Below are 19,943 nucleotides of genomic sequence, written 5' to 3' on the forward strand. Positions count from 1 at the left end.
CCCACGGTGCTGTTAGTGGCTCTGGGGGGGAGGGGGTTTGAGGGAGAGGCTCCACACTTTCAGGGTAGTTGCTGGAGCCTCTCCCCAAGATACCCACCACGTTTCAAGAACATTGGACCAGGGGACCAATTCTACGGGCCCCCAAACAGGTTGCCCCCATCCCCTCCATTGTTCTCTATGGTGTGGGGGGGAAATTACTTCTTTCCCAGGGTGCTGTTAGTGGCTCTGGGGGGGAGGGGTTTGAGGGAGAGGCTCCAAATTTTCATGGTAGCTTTGGCAGCCTCTCCCCACATAAACCCCCATGTCCCAAAGCAATTGGACCAGTGGGCCCAATTCTATGGGCACCCAAACAGGTTACCCCCATTACCCCCATTGTTTCCAATGGGGAAACCCAGCCAGCAGCACTTAAGGCAGGCAAGGAGGCAGCACCCAGCAGTCAGACTCTCCCAGAGAATCTCAGGGAAAGTGAACTGTCTTGGGAGGTGCTTGTTTGCCATGAGAACAAGTGGCACACTCCAGAACAAGTGGCCCTGTGGCAGTGCAAGCATGCCACAGTGTCCATACAGAAACTCTAAAAGACCAACAGGAACAACATTTATACAGGCCCTGCCCTGTATAAATTGGTCGTGCAACCGCAGTGGATCACTCACACCACACACACCTAAAAAAGAATATTTATAGATGGACCACTGGCCTGATACAGCAGGGCTCTTCCTTTGTTCTTAAGAAGGCCTAGGCCTCTGAGCCCTGTTGTTGGCTATCCAGAGGAACTGGTTGGCCACTATGTGAGACAGGATGCTGGACTAGATGGACCAGTGGCCTGATCCAGCAGGGCTCTTCTTATGTTCTTAAGAAGGCCTCGGCCTCTGAGCCCTGTTGTTGGCTATCCAGAGGAACTGGTTGGCCACTATATGAGACAGGATGCTGGACTAGATGGGCCAGTGGCCTGATCCAGCAGGGCTCTTCTTATGTTCTTATGAAGGCCTCGGCCTCTGTGCCCTGTTGTTGGCTGTCTAGAGAAACTGGTTGGCCACTGTGTGAGACAGGATGCTGGGCTAGATGGACCACTGGTCTGATCCACAGTGACCCTTCCTTCCCTTCTCTGTGTTGTGAGTGTACCTTCCACCTTTTTGCCTTGCGACTTTGATGTATGTCTGTTGAAGACTCTCTGTACCTGTGCTGTTTGTTTCCGTCCTGACGGCCTTTTGAAGGTGCAGCCAGTAGTGGCCACATCTGTCGTTTATTTTTCTGTCATTCATTTTATTGTTGTTCTTTTAAGTGCTACCTCTTTGTATGTGTATTAGATGTTGAGAATGCAATCTTCTAGTTGTCTGAAATCAAGAATACTTTGGGATAACAACTTTCAGATGCAGAGCTATTTTGGGGCAGGAACGCACAGGAACGGAGTTCTGGCTGGCTTCAGAGTTGGCCACGCCCACTACAGCCAAAACCTCTGCGTGCATGGCTACAGAGGGAAGGCCTGGAGAGCGACACACACACCCCGGTGACTTCGAGGTGGGCGGGCCAGGGGGTGCCCTGGAAGGACCGGGGAAGCATTTAAATGCCTCCCCATGTCTTCTCAGGCAAGCCAAGGGAAGACACGTGAGTGTGGCCTAATAAGCTAATGAGTTTCTGCTGTTGGGTGTGGCCTATTATGCAATGCGTTCCTGCTGGACTTTTTCTACAAAAAAAGCCCTGTTCAGATGTATAGCCAACACTAGGGTGAAGCTGATGAGAAGTGCTGAGTGTTGTAGATATTTTTTTGTCTTCTACATCATGTTTTATTCCAAGGGATTTTTTTCCAGGGGGCGCTTGAAAGGTTGAGTGTTCATGTAAGGTTTTTCTGGATTTTTTCCCCCTTGCAATATCGAGGTCAGCGGTTCTTAACATTTCATCCATGGCCACCCACCAAGTATGTGGGGTTGTGATCAAATGCCCCCAAGCCAAAAGTACATAAATAGGGTCTGCTTTTAATTGTGGTTTTTTTTAATGTATTTTAAAATTTTGGAATCTTGTAAATGTACTTCTTTTTTGTATGACTGGTCTAAGGACAGCAACAATAATTTGAACTGAACTGTAAGCAACAATAATCTGAACTGAACTGTACAAAATAGGACAAAAATTACACTCCAGACAAGGCAGCATTATTATATTGTTATATTTATGACATATGTAAATAGTACACAGATAATGCAGGTTCATGCAGTGGGACTGCTATGCTCAAGTACCATCAGCCACCTCCTTAATGTTAGGCGGTCTGATACCTATTTTTTTGAGTTCTGCTTTTTGTAGGGCCTGGAGGAGAACTCTGGGGCTTTATCTTCGGGTCAGGGTGAAGCAATATAAAACAAGTCTCTGTTAGTTATGAAAAGCAATTACAGGTTGTGCAAAGGGGCAGCTTAATGTCCTGGCTGCCCCCGATTTGCCCTCCAAAGTTAAGGATCCGGAGACCACTCGGGGAAAGGTTAGGATTCCCATTAAGAATAACTAATCTAAGATGTTTATACATATCAGTGGCCAGCCAGCGGGGGGTTTAAATAGAGCTTTAATGTCTGTTTAGCATCTGCGTTAGTACTCAGCAATGCACTCTTTAAAAAGATTGTTTTTCTGTGCCTTAGCTTGCATAAGAGGGCTGCAAAAAGGGAGCACTGACTTCCATTTTTTTTTTGTTTCCAAAAGTAGCATGTGAAGAAGTGGAGGGGATGGGTTTTTTTTCTTTACAGATCCTTTAATTCCTTTCGAAATGGTAGCTTTGATATGAAAAAAAACAATAATCCTCTCAGAAATTCAGAACGGCTTTAACATATATCCACACTGCAGGATTCCTACTAAGCCTGCCTTCTAGTTTTGGAAATATTAAGTGTAACAATAGATAGCTATAGACAGGACCCTGTCTGCGGTGGTCCCTCCCCTTTGGAATGGCCTCCCCCTGGAGACTCACCTGGCACCTTCCCTACTGTCATTCAGGCACCAAGCAAAAACATTTCTGTTCACCCAGGCTTTCAACTGAAGTTTTATTCTCTTTCTTTTATAGTCTGCTTTTATGTCTTGTGCTTGGGATCATTTAGTCTTCTGCTTGGGATCCTTGGAGTCCAGACATTCTAAGAAGGCTCACAGGTTTCTCTGATGCTTTGCAGCCAGTGCTTTCAAGCCGTTCTTTTAAACAGGGGCTTCTAACGGGGGGAGCTGAGCTTTGGAATTAGTGCAAGAGGCAGAGAGAGAAAGCATGTCTCTTTTTGCTTCAGGGAGTTTGGTTCCTGAGCTGTGCAGGGCTATCTGTCTGAAGCTTGTTTCTAGCTCATGGTGTGCACTCTACTAGCACATGGAAGGGGCTTCTGCCGAGTATGTGCTTACAACCCGTGCTTTCAAATAGGGTCGTTCAAAGAGCATGCAATGGAAGCATGAGCTCTGTGAGGAAGTTCAAGGGGGAGCAATGCTCCCTCTAAGCTGCGAAGTCTTGTGAGCAGAAATTCTACTTTGTGAGCTACTGGCATTAAAATTGTGAGTGAACAATTTGGCTACTGCATAAATTAGCTTGCTCTGGAGCCATCCTTTCTGAGCTAAGTCAAAAATGTATGAGCCAGAGGCTAAAAAACTGTGAGCTAGCTCACACTAACTCAGCTTAGAGGGAACACTGACTAGGGGGGTAAGAGAGAGCCCCCACAATCAAAAGTTTCTTGAAAAAGAATACAAGGCTGACATCCAGGTAAGTACTATATTATCCTTCTTGCTACAGAAATTCATGTAGATTTAGGTAACCACACCCCAATTTGACCCTAAAAAGTTTAAACAAACCAACCAACTTGGAGGTTCGTAAGCCAGCAGACACGTCATGGCTACCCAGTGTTTTGCAAGGAGAGCCACATGTATGTCTATCTGCGCACTGGACAGAAGGATGAGTGTATGCTCAATGCATAGAGTTCTTGGCTTTCAGGGAGTGAGGTTTGTTCCCTTGAGGTTAGAGCTACCAACCTGGAGAAGCTGAGAGAAGAGTGAAAGATGTGGACAAGACCCCCGGGGACTCACTAAAACTATCCCACACCTTTTTCAACAGCTCCTCCATTGTTGTGGAGGTTGAAGGTATCTAGGTTGGAAGGCATCAGAATGAGGAGGAGGAGTGATGTGATCTCTTAGATGGGATCCCTTCCTCAGATGATACCCTCTTATACCAGTAGATACCCTCTTATACCAAAGATTCTCCTCTGGGGTTGGGGGAGGTGGGCTTTTGGTAGTAGGTAAGCCAGCCATTAGAAATACAGACAGTGGGGTCTGTGGCAGGCATTTTGACCACATAATGACTTGCTTGCCTGGTGCAAAGGTTGTAGGCATCAGACACTTTCTAGAGGGGTTGGTAGTGCTGGGGAGGAGTCAGTGGTTGTGGCGCATTCTGGCTCCATTGACATTGGGAAATGTAGTAGTCTGGCTCAAGGGGAAAAGAAATAGTAGGTTACTAGGCAGAAGGTTGATGGCCAAAGGTAGCTTCAAGGTAGCACTTTCAGAACATCAAAGGTAGAACTTTTGGAATCACTACCTGTTCCATGCACAGGGCCATCTGGACAAGCACAGATGAGAAGTCTCAGTTTGTGGATGAGAGATTGATGCCAGGAGGAAGGTTTCTGATTCATTTGGCACTGCAGACCTTTCTAAGACAAGCTGAACCTGTGCAAAAGAGATGAGCTTAACTTGAACCGAAAGGGAATCAAGCTGGTGGCACAGTATTGAAGAGGTGGCAGAGCAGATTTTAAACTAACACCTTTAAACTAACAGCCTTTAGTTGGACAACTCATCCCACATACATGATGGGGAAAACGTTCCGGGTGATATGGTAGGATCACAATAAGACTTTGAGAGTGAGAGTAGGCCGACAAAGGAGGGTCAAGGACCAAATAGCTGAGTAAGACATGGATCACTGGAGAGAGAAACATGTTATAGGTATCTGTATGCCAATGCCAGAAGTCTCTGCGCCGAGATTTGGGAAGCTGGAGTGCTTGGTGCTAAATGACAGTTTAGATATGGTGTGAGTATAAGAAAAATGGTGGAAAGGGGAAAATCAATGGTACGCTGTTATGCCTGGATATAAAATCTGTAGGGTTCATTAGGTTTATTATTCAAATTCATGGAAAGTTGCCCCCAAAGTCCAAAACAGCCTCATTGACTTCAGAAGAAGGAACTTAATAAAAATGAGGAGGCTAGTTAGCTGTAAGGGAAAATCAAGAGAGGCAAATCCATAGCAGATGCTTGGAAGCTACTTAAAAGCACACTAACCAAAGCTCAGATACAATGTATAACTTGAGTGAGGAGAGTCTAAAACCTGCATCATTAGCAACCCAAGTCACAGAAGCCATAAAAGGCAAAAATACCTCTTTTTAAAAGTGAAAGGTTTACCCCAAGAAGGTGACTAGAAGGGAGCACAGGGCCTGGCAGAATAAACATTAAGTTAATAATTAGTCAAGGGAAAAGAGAATTGGAGGGGCAGATAGCTAAAAGCAGCAGGACAAACATGAAACATTGCTTTAAATATATTCAGAGCAGGACACTGGCCAGAGAAGCTGGGCCTTGGGATGACCAGGGGTCATTTCCTGTGGGAGTGCACAGGAGCGGAGCTCCGGCAGTAAGGAGCCCAGGAGGCAAGCACATGCAACAAGCCCCGCCCCCTGCTCCCAGCAGCCCTCAGTCGGGCCACGAGGCGCAAGAAGCAGCCAGGTAAGTTGCACAGCCCCCCCCTTCCTGCCTTTAGGTACAAGCTCTCCCTCCTCTGTGAGGGCAGATCTGCAGATCCCCCCCTCCATAGTTAGCAATCCAAAACAGTCCAGTGGCACCTTTAAGACCAAGTTTTATTCAGGTACAAGCTCTCCCTCCTCTGCGAGGACAGATCTGCATGTTCTTACCCCCATAGCTAGCAATCAAATCTGTAGGGTTCATTAGGTTTATTATTCATTGAGTGGTGGGTGTTGCCTTCTGACACACTTCCCGTGATGTCAGAGGGTGTGGCATATGCAAATAAGTTATGCTAATGAGTTATGCTAATGAGCTCCTGCACCTCTTTTTCTATGAAATGACCGCTGGGAATGACCAAGGGAAAAGAGGATTGCTAAAGAAGGATGAGGAGGTAGCAAAGAAGCGAAATGAATTCTTTTCGTCTGTGTTCGCTGTGGAAAGTGTGGGTCATGAACTTAGGTCAGAGCAACTGTTTTCAGGAATGTGGTCTGAAGAACTGAATCAAATTGAGGTGACGAGATCAAGTTCTAGACCTGTTGGGGAAGTTAAAAACCTAAGTCTCCAGGTCCTGAGGGCGTACATCAAAGGGTTCTTACAGAACTCAGATATGACATTGTTGATCTTGTAACCAGTATGTGTAACTTGTCACTAAAATTAGCCTCTGTACCAGTGTTGGAGAGTAGCAAATGTGACACCAATGTTTAAAAAGGGGTCCAGAGAGAGACTAGGAAATGACAGACTCAGGTAAATTAGTAGAAAGTGTTATTAAGGGTAGAGTTATTAAGCGCACAGAGGAACAAAGCAGAAAATCAGCATGGCTTCGAAGGCATTCAGTGAAGTTAATGAGCAGTAGATTCAGGACGGACAAAAATAATACTGCTGCACTCAACATTTGATTTAAAATGTGGTATTCGGTGCCAGAGGATGTAGTGATGGCCACAGACATACATGGCTTTCAAAGGGGATTGGATATATTCATGAAGGATAGGTCCATCAGTGACTTACTGGCTTTGGTGACTAAAGGGGACCTCCATATCCAGAGGCAGTAAACCTCTGAATCCCAGAGCCAGGAGGCAACATGGGGGAAGCCTTGTCCTCTGTGCTGTGTTGGTGACCGTCCAGAGGAATTAGTGGGCCAGTGCATGAGACAGGATGCTGGACTAGATGGACCGTTGGTCTGATCCAGGAGGGCTGTTCTTGCATTGCATTATGTTGCTTTTATACCATTTTTACACTAGTTTATCGCATTTTATGCTACTTTTGAAGGATGTAGATTTTTAAGGCTGCAAAATTGTATGGCTCTTTGCTGGTGGAGCTAATGTTGTTTTACTGGTTCTGTGCTTTATTGTGGTCGTTGTGCTCATGTTTGGTTGTTATTAGTAACTGCTTTGATCAGGTCTATGCAAAGGTAGCATATAAACCTTATGAATACGTAAATGTTCAAGGTCCAAGCAACACACACAGCAAGACACAACCTGTACGTTCCCCCACTTATTTTCCTCTTGAGGAGATGAGAACTGAGCATGCTTGAGGAAGAGGTCTTCTTTTCTTGAACAAGATCAAGTTCCATCATCTCCAAAAGAAGGACCCAAATGAAGAAACCACCTAGGGCTGTCCACCTGAGATTTAATTTCCAAGTAAATCTCCATAATTCCCAAGCGAAAGTGTTCTCACATTTCTTTGGACAGCAGGTATTAAATCACCTTGCCAGTCTCCAGTCTTGGCACAAAACCACCAACAAGGAAAGGTGTTAATTCAAAGATCATATGCAGTTTTTGCAGAATTTATATCCATCTGTCTCATAGCTATTCAAGTCCATTGTGTCGTCAAATGAACTCGGAATGGAAATGTAATTTCCCAGGACTGTTAACCATTGGGGTATATTAAATACAGGCAAAATTAAGCGATTAATAATTTAGGCTGGGTCATGAATCACTTAGCTTGATAGTAAAGGTCAGTTGTACTTCTAGAAATATTCATGAAAACAATGCATTCCTCCACGGGGGGCCAAAATGTCTTGAATCTAATTAAGGTTCAGCCTCCCGTTCCCAAGTTTATTTCGCCTTTCACCCAGCTGCTCAGATCTTCCCAGTAGAAGAAGTCACCTGCCGTGGAGGCTGGCAGTCCGGTTGGACAGCAAAGAACAGCTTGGTTGAGTGGCTCTTTTAGGGCTTTTGATAAAGATTTTCAATGACCGAAACCTAAAGCTTTAGCAAAGTAGACTCTGTGCTATTTTCTTCTGCTTCCTCCAGAGGTAATTATCTTACTCCATCAATAGCACTGTCAGAAACCCGGCGTATAATTCAGCTTTTAAATGAACAAGCCATGTAATATTTCCTGCCTCCTAGTGGAATGTTATACAGCTCCCATTTCTCTCTGTCACTCGCTCACTGTTGATATATGCCCCATGCACAGACTCTGAATGCTGTCTTTCCCTGCTTTCCCATTACAGATGTTGGCTTCGACTTGACACCTACTTCATCTGGAGCTTTATAGGACCGGCAACCTTGATAATTATGGTAAGAGTTCCTGACTCCCCTCTTTTGTCGAGGTCCAGAAGCCAGACTTGAAACCTTACCTTCATAATCTTCAGCATATGTAGATTAATTCGGGAAGGGCCAGTGCCCACAGCCCTGGAAGGACACTGGTGACAAATGCATTGTCTGAATGCTAAATCCCTGTAGATATGATGGATGGGTGGAAAGAGGCAGGTTTCTCTCCTCCTATTCATATCAACGGGGCATGTGGACTTTGCAGCGTGATATGACTGCATCACCTGTGTTCCTCTGCAAGTGCTTTTCTGTGCAGGGAAAATGTTAGATTGGAATCTATCTCGGTCAATTTCCCACTTCAGAATAGGAAGATAGGATTCCTTGCAGAGCCAATGAATCTTAACAGGGTCTCCACTGTACATGTCTGTCTCATCTGGAGAATCTACATCCAGCTATACGAAAATGTTTCTGCAGACGGGGAGGTGTTGAGGAGAAGGGACAACAACGTTTGAGACTTGGAGAGATAAACTGGCACCCACCGAAGCATTTGGCATAGTTAATTTAACCATCAGATCCTGGCACACAGTCTGAAGCCAAGATAAATGTCATTTCCCTCTAATGCTAGGATCATTTTTGTTTCTTTTTTAGCCCAAACTCGATAGAGCTGTGAGAATTGTGTGTGGGTGGAACCCATGGTGCTCATGGCATGTGATGGCGTCTTAAATCTTGATAAAATTCAAACAGTCTTGAATAGGAGCCCCCCCCCTTCCCCCAAAAAAATCTTAGAAATCTCTAGCAGGTTCCTCTGTACCAGGTGACCAGCTAGCAAAGCAATGAGCTCATTACAGGCAGTCGTGTCACAGCCTCGTCCCGGACCACTGGGTGTGGCATCCTCTCCTTCTGTCCAGTATACCCTCAACTTCCTTCAGAAACCAACAGGGGTCATTTCCTGTGGGAGCAGACAGGAGCGGCGCTCCAGCAGTAAGGAGCCCAGGGGGCGGGCACATGCAACAAGCCCCGCCTCCTGCTCCCAGCAGCCCTCAGTCGGGCCACGAGGAGCAAGAAGCAGGCACATAAGTTGGTGTTCAGACAAAAACTCCATATGGTAGAAGGCATTTTTACTGTGGCGTTTTTGTCCAAACATCAGCGCATCCCTGCATCACCAGCTGTGTTTCCTCTAAGCTGAGTTAGTGTGAGCCAGCTCACAGTTTTTTAGCCTCCAGCTCACACATTTTTGTCTTCGCTCAGGAAGGAGGGCCCCAGAGCACCAGCCAAATCGCCGACTCACAACTTTAGTGCCAGCAGCTCACAAAGTAGAATTTTTGCTCACGAGACTCCACAGCTTAGGGGGAGCATTGACCAGCAATGTGATGACATCATTTCTGGTGTGCTCACCGGAAGTTACATCACTGCATTGCTGGCGAGGCAAGCCTAGGCCTCCTTCTGCCCCACCAGTCAGCTGATCAGCCCTGGGGTGGAGGGGGTCCTGGAGGAGGGGATCCTCAACTGCCAGCAGGGGGCCTGGCAAGCTTACTGAAAGCCCACTTCTTGCCTCCCAAATGGTTTACATCATGGATAGGCCCTTCACAAGTTAAGAAAAAGTCTTATGAGCTTGAGGGACCAAACCTTCCCATCAGATACAGAGAAGAAGCCAATATTTTTGCTGGGGCATTTCCATTAGAAGCTACAGTGTTGTCCCTGACCCGGCAAGCCCAATCTCGTCAGATCTCGGAAGCTGAGCAGGGCCGACTCTGCCAAGGACTTGGATGGGAGACCTCCTTGGAACACCAGCAGTCGGGAGGTGGGGGCGGGCCTTATTCAGCCACCTCTCTGGATATCCTCCAGGCCCCCAATAGAGGTCAGTCACCAGAGGTTGCTGTGACTTCCAGGTGCGCGCACACTCACACGCACATGTGTGCACATATGAAAAATGCAAACAAACCCAAACAAACCCAAAAGCTACAGTGTTAATAACTTTGGGGACACTGTTCCTCCTCCTGCCCTCCATCCATGCCCTCCATGGATTTCAGTAGTCTTTGGGCTGCCTGCATATCCAGATCCTGGTAGAGAATGTCCTGCCGCACTGTTTGTAATGGGGAATTCAAATGCAGAAAGTTCTTCTTGGAGAGCTGGGGTGCCTCAGCTGAGAAACCCATGCCTGGACTGCTTAAGCTGGTAATGCACCCAAAATACCCCACTTTCTGCTGCATTGTGGCTCAAAACCAACAATAGCGTGGGGTGTGTAGCCAGTTTTGTGTCATGGTTAAGTGGACAGACTCTAATCTGGGAGCACCGGGTTTGATTCTCCACTCCTCCACTTGAACCTGCTCGATGACCTTGGGCAAGCCATAGTTCTGATAAGAGCTGTCCTTGAAAAAGAGCAGTTTCTGTCAGAGCTCTCTCAGCCCCGCCTACCTCACAGGGTGTCTGTTGTGGGGAGGGGAAGGGGAAGGAGTTTGTAAGCCGCTCTGAGACTCCTTTGGGTAGTGAAGGGCGGGGTATAAACCCAGTCTCTTCTTCTTCGTCTTCTTCTTCGTCTTCCTAAGGATGAAGGGCCAGTGTCCCATCCCTCTCCCTCCCTCCCCCGCCCAACCTAGCTGGCACCAATGAGAGGCAGCTTTGAGGTCCGGGACAGAGTTTAGATGCAGAGCATGAGAACAAGCTTAGAGACAGAAATACTAAGCTAAGGTGCGCCCCTTGGTTTCCAATTCCGTTGGGGGAAATCCACTGATCTCTGCCTGATCAGCCTGCTGGGAAAGGGGTCAGCCCTGTCCCCAGGTGCACAGGAAAAAAGAGGGCACGGTACAGCAGGTGGTGTGACTGATGGGCGCCTGCCATTAATTTGGCAGTGTGGAGGCACCAGTGTGTACTAATGATGCAACTTGGGAGGAGGGCACATGTTGCCCTCCTGGCACATGCCGTCGTGGACCTGGGCACGCCTAAGCCTCGCCCCCCTCTCCTTGCTCTAGTAAAAGGCCAAGCCGTTTCCCTCCCTGCTTTGAAGGGCCCATGCAAACACCTTGCCTGACTCGCGAGAAATTGCCACCCGTCTCCAGAAGCGCTCCTGAGTCAATGAATGAAAGCCGGGGCACTGTTGTGATGACTCAGTTTCTTGCGTCTGGCTCATTGAGAACTCGGCTTTCGACAATGGAAAGCTCCCTCCGTCTGGAACGATTTTGAGTATTTTTGGTATCTTCGCCGAGGCTGTGTTTTGTCTCGTCATCGCAGTGTGGATCTTTTAACAATCGCTCTCCTTCCTGTATATTCCATTCTGCCGCCTTTGAAAACGGCCACACGCAGAGTCCCGCGCGACAGTGTCACCGCTGTGCCTGAAGAGTCAGGATTAAATAACACACCGCAGAGACCCCCCAAAAAAGCAACGTGTCAGATTTTTAAACATCTGTTTTTCTACAAAAGCCCTTGTTAAGACCAGCGTCTCTGACACAGTGGCTTTGTGTCCCTTCTGTGGGTTCTTTTCTGTAAGCTCCCTTGCCAGACAAGTCTCTTTGAAACAGGTCCGCAAAATGAGCAAGACCTAATTCCTCACCAAGTTTTGTGTGCCGTAAACAATTGGTTCTCACGGAAGCAGTAAACTGCACACTTGGGCTGATAGCAACTGAAGTCTTGCCTGGTTTAGTAGGATTCCCATTGCCTGCTAACTGCAGCCTTTGTCCCTTGATGCTCAGCGGATTAGTGGGTGGAAACTGGAGCTGTGGGGGGGCGGGACCATGGTTGTCCTGGATAAAAAAATTAAAAAGAAAAAATAAGGCCTTGTCACGGGATGGGGTGCCAGTCAAAGGGAGTCCAGAACAGGCCAAGGTCAGGAGCCAAGAAGACAGTGCAAGCTATATTCCTTCTAAGCTGTGGAGTCTTTTGAGCAAAAATTCTCCTTTGTGAGCCACTGGCATTAAAGTTGTGAGCGAGCGATTTGGCTCCTGCACAAATTAGTTTGCTCAGGAGCCATCCTTCCTGAGCTAAGACAAAAATGTCTGAGCTGGAGGCTAAAAAACTGTGAGCTAGCTCACACTAACTCAGCTTAGAGGGAACACTGAGTGCAAAGTCCAAAAAGCCAAGCCGGGGTCAGGAGCCAGAAACACAGAGCCAAGTCCAAATCACTGAAACATAGTCCAAAGCCAAGCCGGGATCAGGAGCCAGGAACACACAGCCAAGTCCAAAGTCAGGGGGTCGAAAGGTCTAGGTGCAAGAGCCGAGCCAGAGTGGATGCAAGCAGCACAAAGTTGGCTTGTTGCTTCCACAAAGAGTACTGCCCAGAGTGTGGAGTTAAATGCTGCTACCAATTAGCCAGCTGCACAATCGGCCAGGCTCCTGTTAGAACTCTGGGCTAGCTGAGCATCTTCCTTGTAGCCTGGCCTCTCGTCACCTGGTTGCTTAGTTTTGCCGCATTCGCTCCCTTCTTATCTGGGCCAGGTGTGAAGACTGCTGTTACAAGCACTTGCCAGCTATCCTCCTCTGCTGCTTCAGAGGGGCCAGCTGTGGTTTCTCCAGGCTGTGTCAGCTCATCCTCATCCATGCCCATGACAGGCCTCAGGTACTTACCAGAAGTTCTGACTGTACAGTTCCTAGTGATTCCTAGAGCTATGCGGGGAAAAAACAAGAGTAGCTCTAGCAATCGGCAAAAATTTTGTGGGACGCTGCCCCCCCACAGCCCTTCTGCCCACACTACATGGCAACCGTACAATTCAGTGAAGCTCTTGCCTGCACGTAGAAAACTAGCACACTAGGAAAAGGTTTGGCTGGCACCCCGTTCCCTGATGCCTAATGTTCTATGTATGCAGAAGCATTCCCTCAAATGAGTCTCTACCTGCAATCTGCGTGGGGCTGCCTTTGAAGACAGCCCTGAAACTACAGCTGGTCCAGAATGCGGCAGCCCAACTGCTTTCAGGGGCTAGCCAATGGGAACATGCGTGACCCATTTCGAAACCGCTTCATTGGCTGCCAGTCTGTTTTTTTTTGGTTCAGTTCAAGGTGCTGGTTATGACCTTGAAAGCCCTTTATGACCTGGGGCCCACATATCTGAAGGGCCGTCTCCTTCCATGTGTCCCTGTGCACTAACTGCGGTCATCAGGCAGACACCTGTTGGCTGTCCCATCAGCCAGAGGCTGGGCCTCTTCTGTGGTGGCTCCAGCTCTGTGGAATTGACTCCCTGTAGAGGTGAGGGAGCTCTCTCCTTGGAGATCTTCAGGAGGCACTGCAAGGCCTGCCTGTTTACCAGGGCTTTTGAGGTGGTTTGAATAGCAGGCATCTTTTGGGGGGGGGGGGGAGATTTGGGGCTTGTTATTTTATCTTTGGTTTTAGCTGAGGATGTTTAAACAATTATTGTAAGCTGCCTTGAACCAAGAGGAACAGCTTGGGCTATGAATGTTGTAATAAAGAAATAAATACAATAACTCTCTCCTTTTTTAAAAAATTCCAGCTTAACGTAATCTTCCTCGGGATTGCTCTTTACAAAATGTTCCATCATACGGCCATATTGAAGCCTGAATCTGGGTGCCTCGACAATATCAAGTAAGTGATATTTTTCCTTTCTTGTTCAACGGGTTCCAGCTCTGTGCCTCTTTGCACAGTCCGCACTGTCGTCCCGTTGTGGCAGAGCGGGAGCACGTGGTGTTCACCCGCTCGTGATCCAGTAGTTCTTCAGTGATGTTACTCTTCAGACTTTAAAGCTGCCACACAGGGCGGGGACCGCTTGCAGCTGCGAGTGAATGAACAGCTAGATGGGCAGAGCCAATTGCATAGGTCGGGCCAAAGCAATTCCAAAGGGGAGGCCATGTGGCGTGTTCCAAAGGGAAGGCTGTGTGATCGGTCCCACTGATGGCATTATTCTCGTGCATCCCCCACCCATCTTCTCTACATGAAGGTGTACTTTTAGAATGTGTAGAAGTGGAGTGTGATTTAAAGAGCTAGTTAGGGTTGCCAGCCCCCCAGGTCCGGGCAGAGGTTCCCCCACTTCTGGGGGCTTCAATCCACCCCTGCACTCGTGACCTCCCCTCCCTCCCTCCTGCTGGATTTAAAGGGCCGTCCAGTTGGCCGGCGGACCATGTGGTCCCCGCCGACCAGCTGAAGCCCCTTGTATTGGGCAAGAGCAGAGGGAGAGGAGTGGCCGATTGGGTGGTCGGTCTCGGGGGGCGGGGCTTGGGGATGTCCCCGCCCACACCCGGAACACCCCCCAAGACCCCCACTAGTGTGAGGAGGGGACCTGACAACCCTAGAAAAAGGGCCTAAAAATAGGCTTATTAAGCATTCAGGGATTTTTTTAAAGGGGCAAAATGGCCTTTTAGCTTATCGGGAAAGTTCTTCTTGGGCCACTAGCAGCGAGGAGCGAGCTAAACCAAGTGGCCTCTTCATTTCTGGCAGCACCACCACTTACCTGAGCCCGCTCCAGGGCTACTTGAACATCCCAGTCCACCCTGGCACAAAATGTATGTATCCTTCTGCAGCACAAGGTCTACATCATTGATACTGAAAGTGGAAGCAAATCCTTGGAAGGGAAAGCTGTAGGTTCTTGCTCGCAAAAGTTATCTTATGAATGCTTCACTTAAATTGGGGGGGGGGTTTCCCCCCGAGGCAAGTGAGATCAAAGGCTGACCAGCTTTCCGTGATGTAATATACGGCACTCTGCTTTGCTTGCTTGCTTGAGGGACTTCATCTGCTCTAGGACGAAACAGTGTTTAGACTGGTTTGGAAAGCCATTGGGTTGGATCCCGTGACTAGAATTGCCAGGTGATGGCAGGGGACTTACCAGGAGGCTCCAGGAGAGGGAAGGGAAGTAGTGCGATTGAACGCCGGAGTGAGTTTCGGGTGAGCTGGCTGTCGCATTAAAAGGGACCGTGTTCCTTTTAAATGCCTTCCCTCCATTGGAAATAATGGAGGATGGGGGCACCTTCTTTTGGGGGCTCATGGAATTGGACCCCCGGTCCAATCTTTTTGAAACTGGGGAGGGGGGGGGTTGAGGAGAGGCACCAGCAGCCATGTTGAAAATTTGGTGCCTCTACCCAAAAAAACAGGCCCCCCAGATACCCACGGATTGATTCTGTATTGTACCCATCAATGACCAGTCTCCACAGGGTATAATGGAGAACTCAGGAGCCAATCCCCCCCCTTGCTTTCTGATAGCCCTGAAGCAGGGGAGGGGCTCCAAACCAGGGGATTTCCCCATCCCCAACTGGGGATTGGCAACCCTACCTGTGACTCCCTTCCACCAAGTCTTCTTCCAAAAGAGAAACGCTTCCTCCAACAGAGAAAGGCTTTTCTCCATCAGAAGAAGTCTTTTCCCCTTGAAGGAAAACTTTAGCAGAAAGGGGTCTTTAACACTTTATAGACATGGTAATTTATAGATTAAAACTCGTGTCCAAGGTGTGGGATATGTAAGCCAGGCGTAAGGATAGCTGTGACTCACTTCAAACTTTGGCTTGGAGGACGAGGGGGAAAAGGTGTGGGCAGATGAGTTCCCTTTTCCCTTCTTTCATGCTGCTCTCAGCTTCTCTCTCAGGGGTTTCCTGTTTAGCACTAACTATCGTTTGCCATGATTTTCAGTTGACAAGATATACGGTTAGTGCTTTCCCTCCAAACCAGAGTGGAAAACCCATTGGTTTGACGTGGTTTTCTGTTATTGGTTTAGAGGCTGAGCACTTAGCAGAGTTTGCCGGTTCATATGTCAAAACAATGGTTAGCACTAAACAGGAAATGTAAAGGGAAGCCATCCATAAGAAGGCAGCAGGTGGTAAGAATGTAAAAACATCACATTCCCATTAAACACAATATAATCAAGTCATATTAAAACCATTAAAAGTACCCAGCTGCATGTCGGATTAACCACGATGTGAGACCAAACTGGGAATTCTTGCTTCACCTCTAACAGAGAAGCAGGCATGAATTTAGGAAAATCCTCACTCTTTCTGTCCAATCCGTCTACAAACGTGACATCATTGGTGGCTCCCAGAGCTCATTCCGAGCTGCAAATGTCCTCTTTCAGCCATGTTAGAAATGTTCAAACTACTTTGACTTGTCCTTGTCCCATAATCTTTGCTCAAAGGATCTAAAAATTAGAGAAGAGGAGACAGGCAGAGACTTTACCTCAGTTCAACAACAAAGCACAAGAACCACAGCTCAGATAAGTCATTTGGTACTTATTGGACACAAGAAGACGTTTTTGAGAGAGAGAGAAATTCAGGACATTAAATTCTGAGAAAAGACCCTCATCTTGAAGGCCGAGATTTAGGGCCTCCAAATGACCTTACAATTAAAATTAATTGAGAAATGTGAATAACTCTGCAGAGCAAGAATAACAGGGCTCATCTCACAAGTCACAGACCCATTTCTGAAATTATTGACAGCACCAAAAAATTTAAAAACCTGTTCGGTAGTGTCATAGCATCCCGTGCAGCAGTGGTAAAGTCTGTAGTCCAACAAAGAGACTTGTGGCATCTTAAAGACTAACAAATGTATTGTGTCGTGAGCATTCATGAACTAAGGCCCATGTTGTCAGACACATGGAATGTTATCTTGAATTGGTATCTATGTATATGTGAGAAGGCAGTGCGATTGGATTGCAAAAAAAATAATTAAAAAGCGAATGCAATTTTCATCTGCATGAATAGATTTGTGGTGTCCAGGTCACACAAAGTAACCGTTCTATTCTTCTGCATGCTAGTCAGACCTCATCTGGAGCACTCAGTCCAATTCCAGGCAACTCCTGTGAGGAAAAGTTGGGGGGAAAAACGGGTTTGTTGAGCCTGGTGAAGGGAAGACTGGGGGAAGACATAATTGATGGCACTCCTCAAATATCTGAAGGGTTGTCACTTGGAAAACGGCAAAGATGCATTTTTTCCTACTGCTCTAGGTCTAGATCCTGTCAGTTTAAGTTACAGGAAGGTAGATTTCAGTTGAAAACCAGGAGAAACTTCCTAACATTAAGAGTGAATGACAATGGAATAAATTACAGATGGGAAAGGGCTTTCCGTTGGTGGTGGTGGACCATCTGTTTGGGATACGGCTGCTGCTTTGGATTTCCATTGGCGAGCCAGGAGTTGGACTAGAGGACCTTTTAAGACTCTTTCCAACTCTCAGACTCTGTGACTCACACAGACACACAAGACAGATAAGGGGGGGTGTACATAATTTGGGTCCTAATCAATGCTCCCTCTAAGCTGTGGAGTCTTGTGAGCAAAGATTCTACTTTGTGAGCTACTGGCATTAAAGTTGTGAGAGAGCGATGTGGCTGCTGCTTCAATTAGTTTGCTCTGGAGCCCTCCTTCCTGAGCTAAGACAAAAATGTGTGAGCCAGAGGCTAAAAAACTGAGCTGGCTCACACAAACTGTGCTGACTTGGCTGGGAGCCACCGAGGGGATAAGCTAGAAGCTGAAGACACGGGCCGGAATCAAGGTCAGTGAGAAAGCCAAAGGTAAGTTTCAAGAATGCAGGTTTCCAGAGGCAAGGGATGACTGGTGCACACTCAGAAGTAGGTCTGATTTTGCAGAGTTGTTGCAGCGCTGGAGCAGATGCACCAAGGGGTTTTAAACAGATCCTCCCTCCCTTTGGAGTTGAGTCTGCAGAGGCTTACAACTCCTCTCATTGACGTTGCTGGAGCTGCAGCCTGGCACTTCTTCTTCGTTCCTGCAAAGTCAGCCTCTGCCGTGCCCTACGTCTGGGGCACTCAGGGGAACTAGGCCTTGGGGAGTCTGGCCTCGGGGTGTCTGCAGCTGAGGTTGCTGGCCCCAGCTCACGAATGGTCTCTCCTTCTGGCTGCACCTTTTGTGCTGCTGCCAGGGACTCTTCCTCCTCAGGTACTGCTGAGGGCTCTTCCTCTGGGCTGTCTCTAGAGGAGGCTGAGTTGTTCCCTGCCTCTTCCTTATCTGAGGAGGGGTCAGCCTCAGCTTCAGCCGGACCCACGATACTAACTCAGCTTAGAGGGAACACTGGTCCCAACAGGTCTTGTGCTACCTCTAAGCAGAGATCATTTGGAAAGAGGAACAGTTAGTGGTGGCAGTCATTCCCTAACTTTGCTGGACTAATTTTATCCCCATAGTGCATGATTCCTCAATATGGCGCCCGTGGGTGCCATGGTATCTGCTGACACCTTTCCTAGGACTCACCCAGTATTTTTAGAAAGTGGGTGGGGCCCAGTGGGGCTTTTGCCTAGCAGGGTTTCTGGTTGGCCACTGGAGGACTGATTGACTGTGCAGATCAAAAGGCATCCTGTTGAACAGAGTGTCTTCCTGATATTATGTCGAAGAATTACCATTAGATTCATGCAAAACCTGGCTCCCCGGCGTTGTGTGGTTGGCCCTACCTCTTTGGGCAGCCATTTCTGTCATTGGTTTCATCTCTTGTGGCAGCCATTTTGTGACCCACCGCCCTGCGTCAGAATTCCAAAGGTGCCCACAGGGTCCAAAAGGTTGGGGACCCCTGCTGAAGGGGAGAGAAAACCGTAGCCTTGATTAACACCTAATATTAGAACCCTGGGTTCCTCTCTCAAAACAGGTGTAAAGTTAGCACAGCATGGGTGGGAAGACAATGTTAGCATCTGTTATTGCTGCTGTGGTCACTTCTTATATTGCCTGCATTTGGGATTGGATTAAGCAGTACGCAGTGTCTTCCACATGTTGGGGAGCGCAGCCAGAGAGAAAGCTCTCTCCACCCACCAGGCACGCCTGACCAAACTCCATCACTGCCAGTGGTTTGCATGGGAGCATCAAATAAGCTCCCTTTGTAGCCTTAATTTCCCAGGTAAAGTCCAGCTATGCAATCTGAGCTGGTGCACGTTGGTTTGTCTGCACCTATGCTGTGTTCACATGTTCCGGTTCCATATGAAAGCCCAAGGCAGACCTGCTGGAGGGGTGGAGAGCCAAGGTGCATTCAGCCTCGCTCGTTACAATGTGTAGGAGACCCATATTTTTGATTCTGGCCTTTGAGCTTTTATGTAGGAATGCCACAGACCACCTGGATCCCTTGCTCTTTTGGACTTGAGTGCGTCAGTGCATGGTGACGTGTCTGACAATATAGACGCTGGCCCATGATAGCTTCTGCCATAATTAATATGTTAGCCTTTAGCGCAGCTGATGCTCTTTTGCCATTTTACACAGCAGCAGGCTAACGCAGCTACCCCCTCTCTGGAATGTGTCTGTAATCCAGTAACCACTTAGCTGAAGAGCATCGAGAGCATTGATTTCTGTCCGTGTTGGTGGTATATTTTGTCGAAGGCCGTTGACACAGTGTGCTTCTGTGCTGTTCTCTCAAATGGCATGGCTACTGGACTCCACGGAGTCCTGTAATGCTGAAGATGCAACCCTGCAGCGGTGATCCCAGGGCTCTTATTGTCAGACACATCCGTTCGTGCATCGACACACTCAAATCCAAAAGAACAAGAGACCCAGATGGTCTGTGACATTCCTCTATATAAAGCTCAAGGGCCAGAAGCAACAATATGGACCTCCTGCATCTTACAGCGAGCGAGGCTGAGTGCACCTTAGCTCTCCATCCCTCCAGCAGGTCTGCCTTGGTCTTCCATATTTACCTGGCAGGGGAGACACCATGATCATGAAGGTGGTTTTCCCTAAGTGAGGCTCATCCACTGCAAATGCGGGAAACTTGACGGCATAATTTGTGGTAGCGGGGGCCCACGTTAAATTATTGAGAGCCAGTTTGGTGTAGTGGTTAGGAGCACGGACTCCAGTCTGGGAGAGCCGGGTTCGATTCCCCACTCCTCCACATGCA

General features: G+C 47.9%; 1 protein-coding gene and 1 long non-coding RNA gene across 3 annotated transcripts in view; one reads left to right on the top strand and one right to left on the bottom strand.

Moving 5' to 3' along the window:
• The window catches only part of ADGRL3 (adhesion G protein-coupled receptor L3), a 643,333-nt gene that overhangs the window by 505,020 nt on the left and 118,370 nt on the right, over positions 1–19,943 (top strand). For both annotated transcript variants that reach the window (XM_015412493.1, XM_015412494.1), the window contains exons 17-18: positions 8,171–8,237; positions 13,645–13,736. In XM_015412493.1, the coding sequence (XP_015267979.1) occupies positions 8,171–8,237; positions 13,645–13,736 (159 nt within the window). The remainder of the gene's footprint in view (positions 1–8,170; positions 8,238–13,644; positions 13,737–19,943) is intronic.
• On the bottom strand, positions 11,762–16,154 carry LOC107111523. Its single transcript, XR_001482565.1, has 3 exons — positions 16,122–16,154; positions 12,768–12,806; positions 11,762–11,947 (listed from the first exon to the last, which is right to left on the bottom strand). It is a non-coding gene; the product is annotated as an uncharacterized LOC107111523 (long non-coding RNA).

Source organism: Gekko japonicus, unplaced genomic scaffold (genome assembly GCF_001447785.1).
Source record: "Gekko japonicus isolate JY-2015 unplaced genomic scaffold, Gekko_japonicus_V1.1 scaffold74, whole genome shotgun sequence".
Taxonomy (NCBI): domain Eukaryota; kingdom Metazoa; phylum Chordata; class Lepidosauria; order Squamata; family Gekkonidae; genus Gekko; species Gekko japonicus.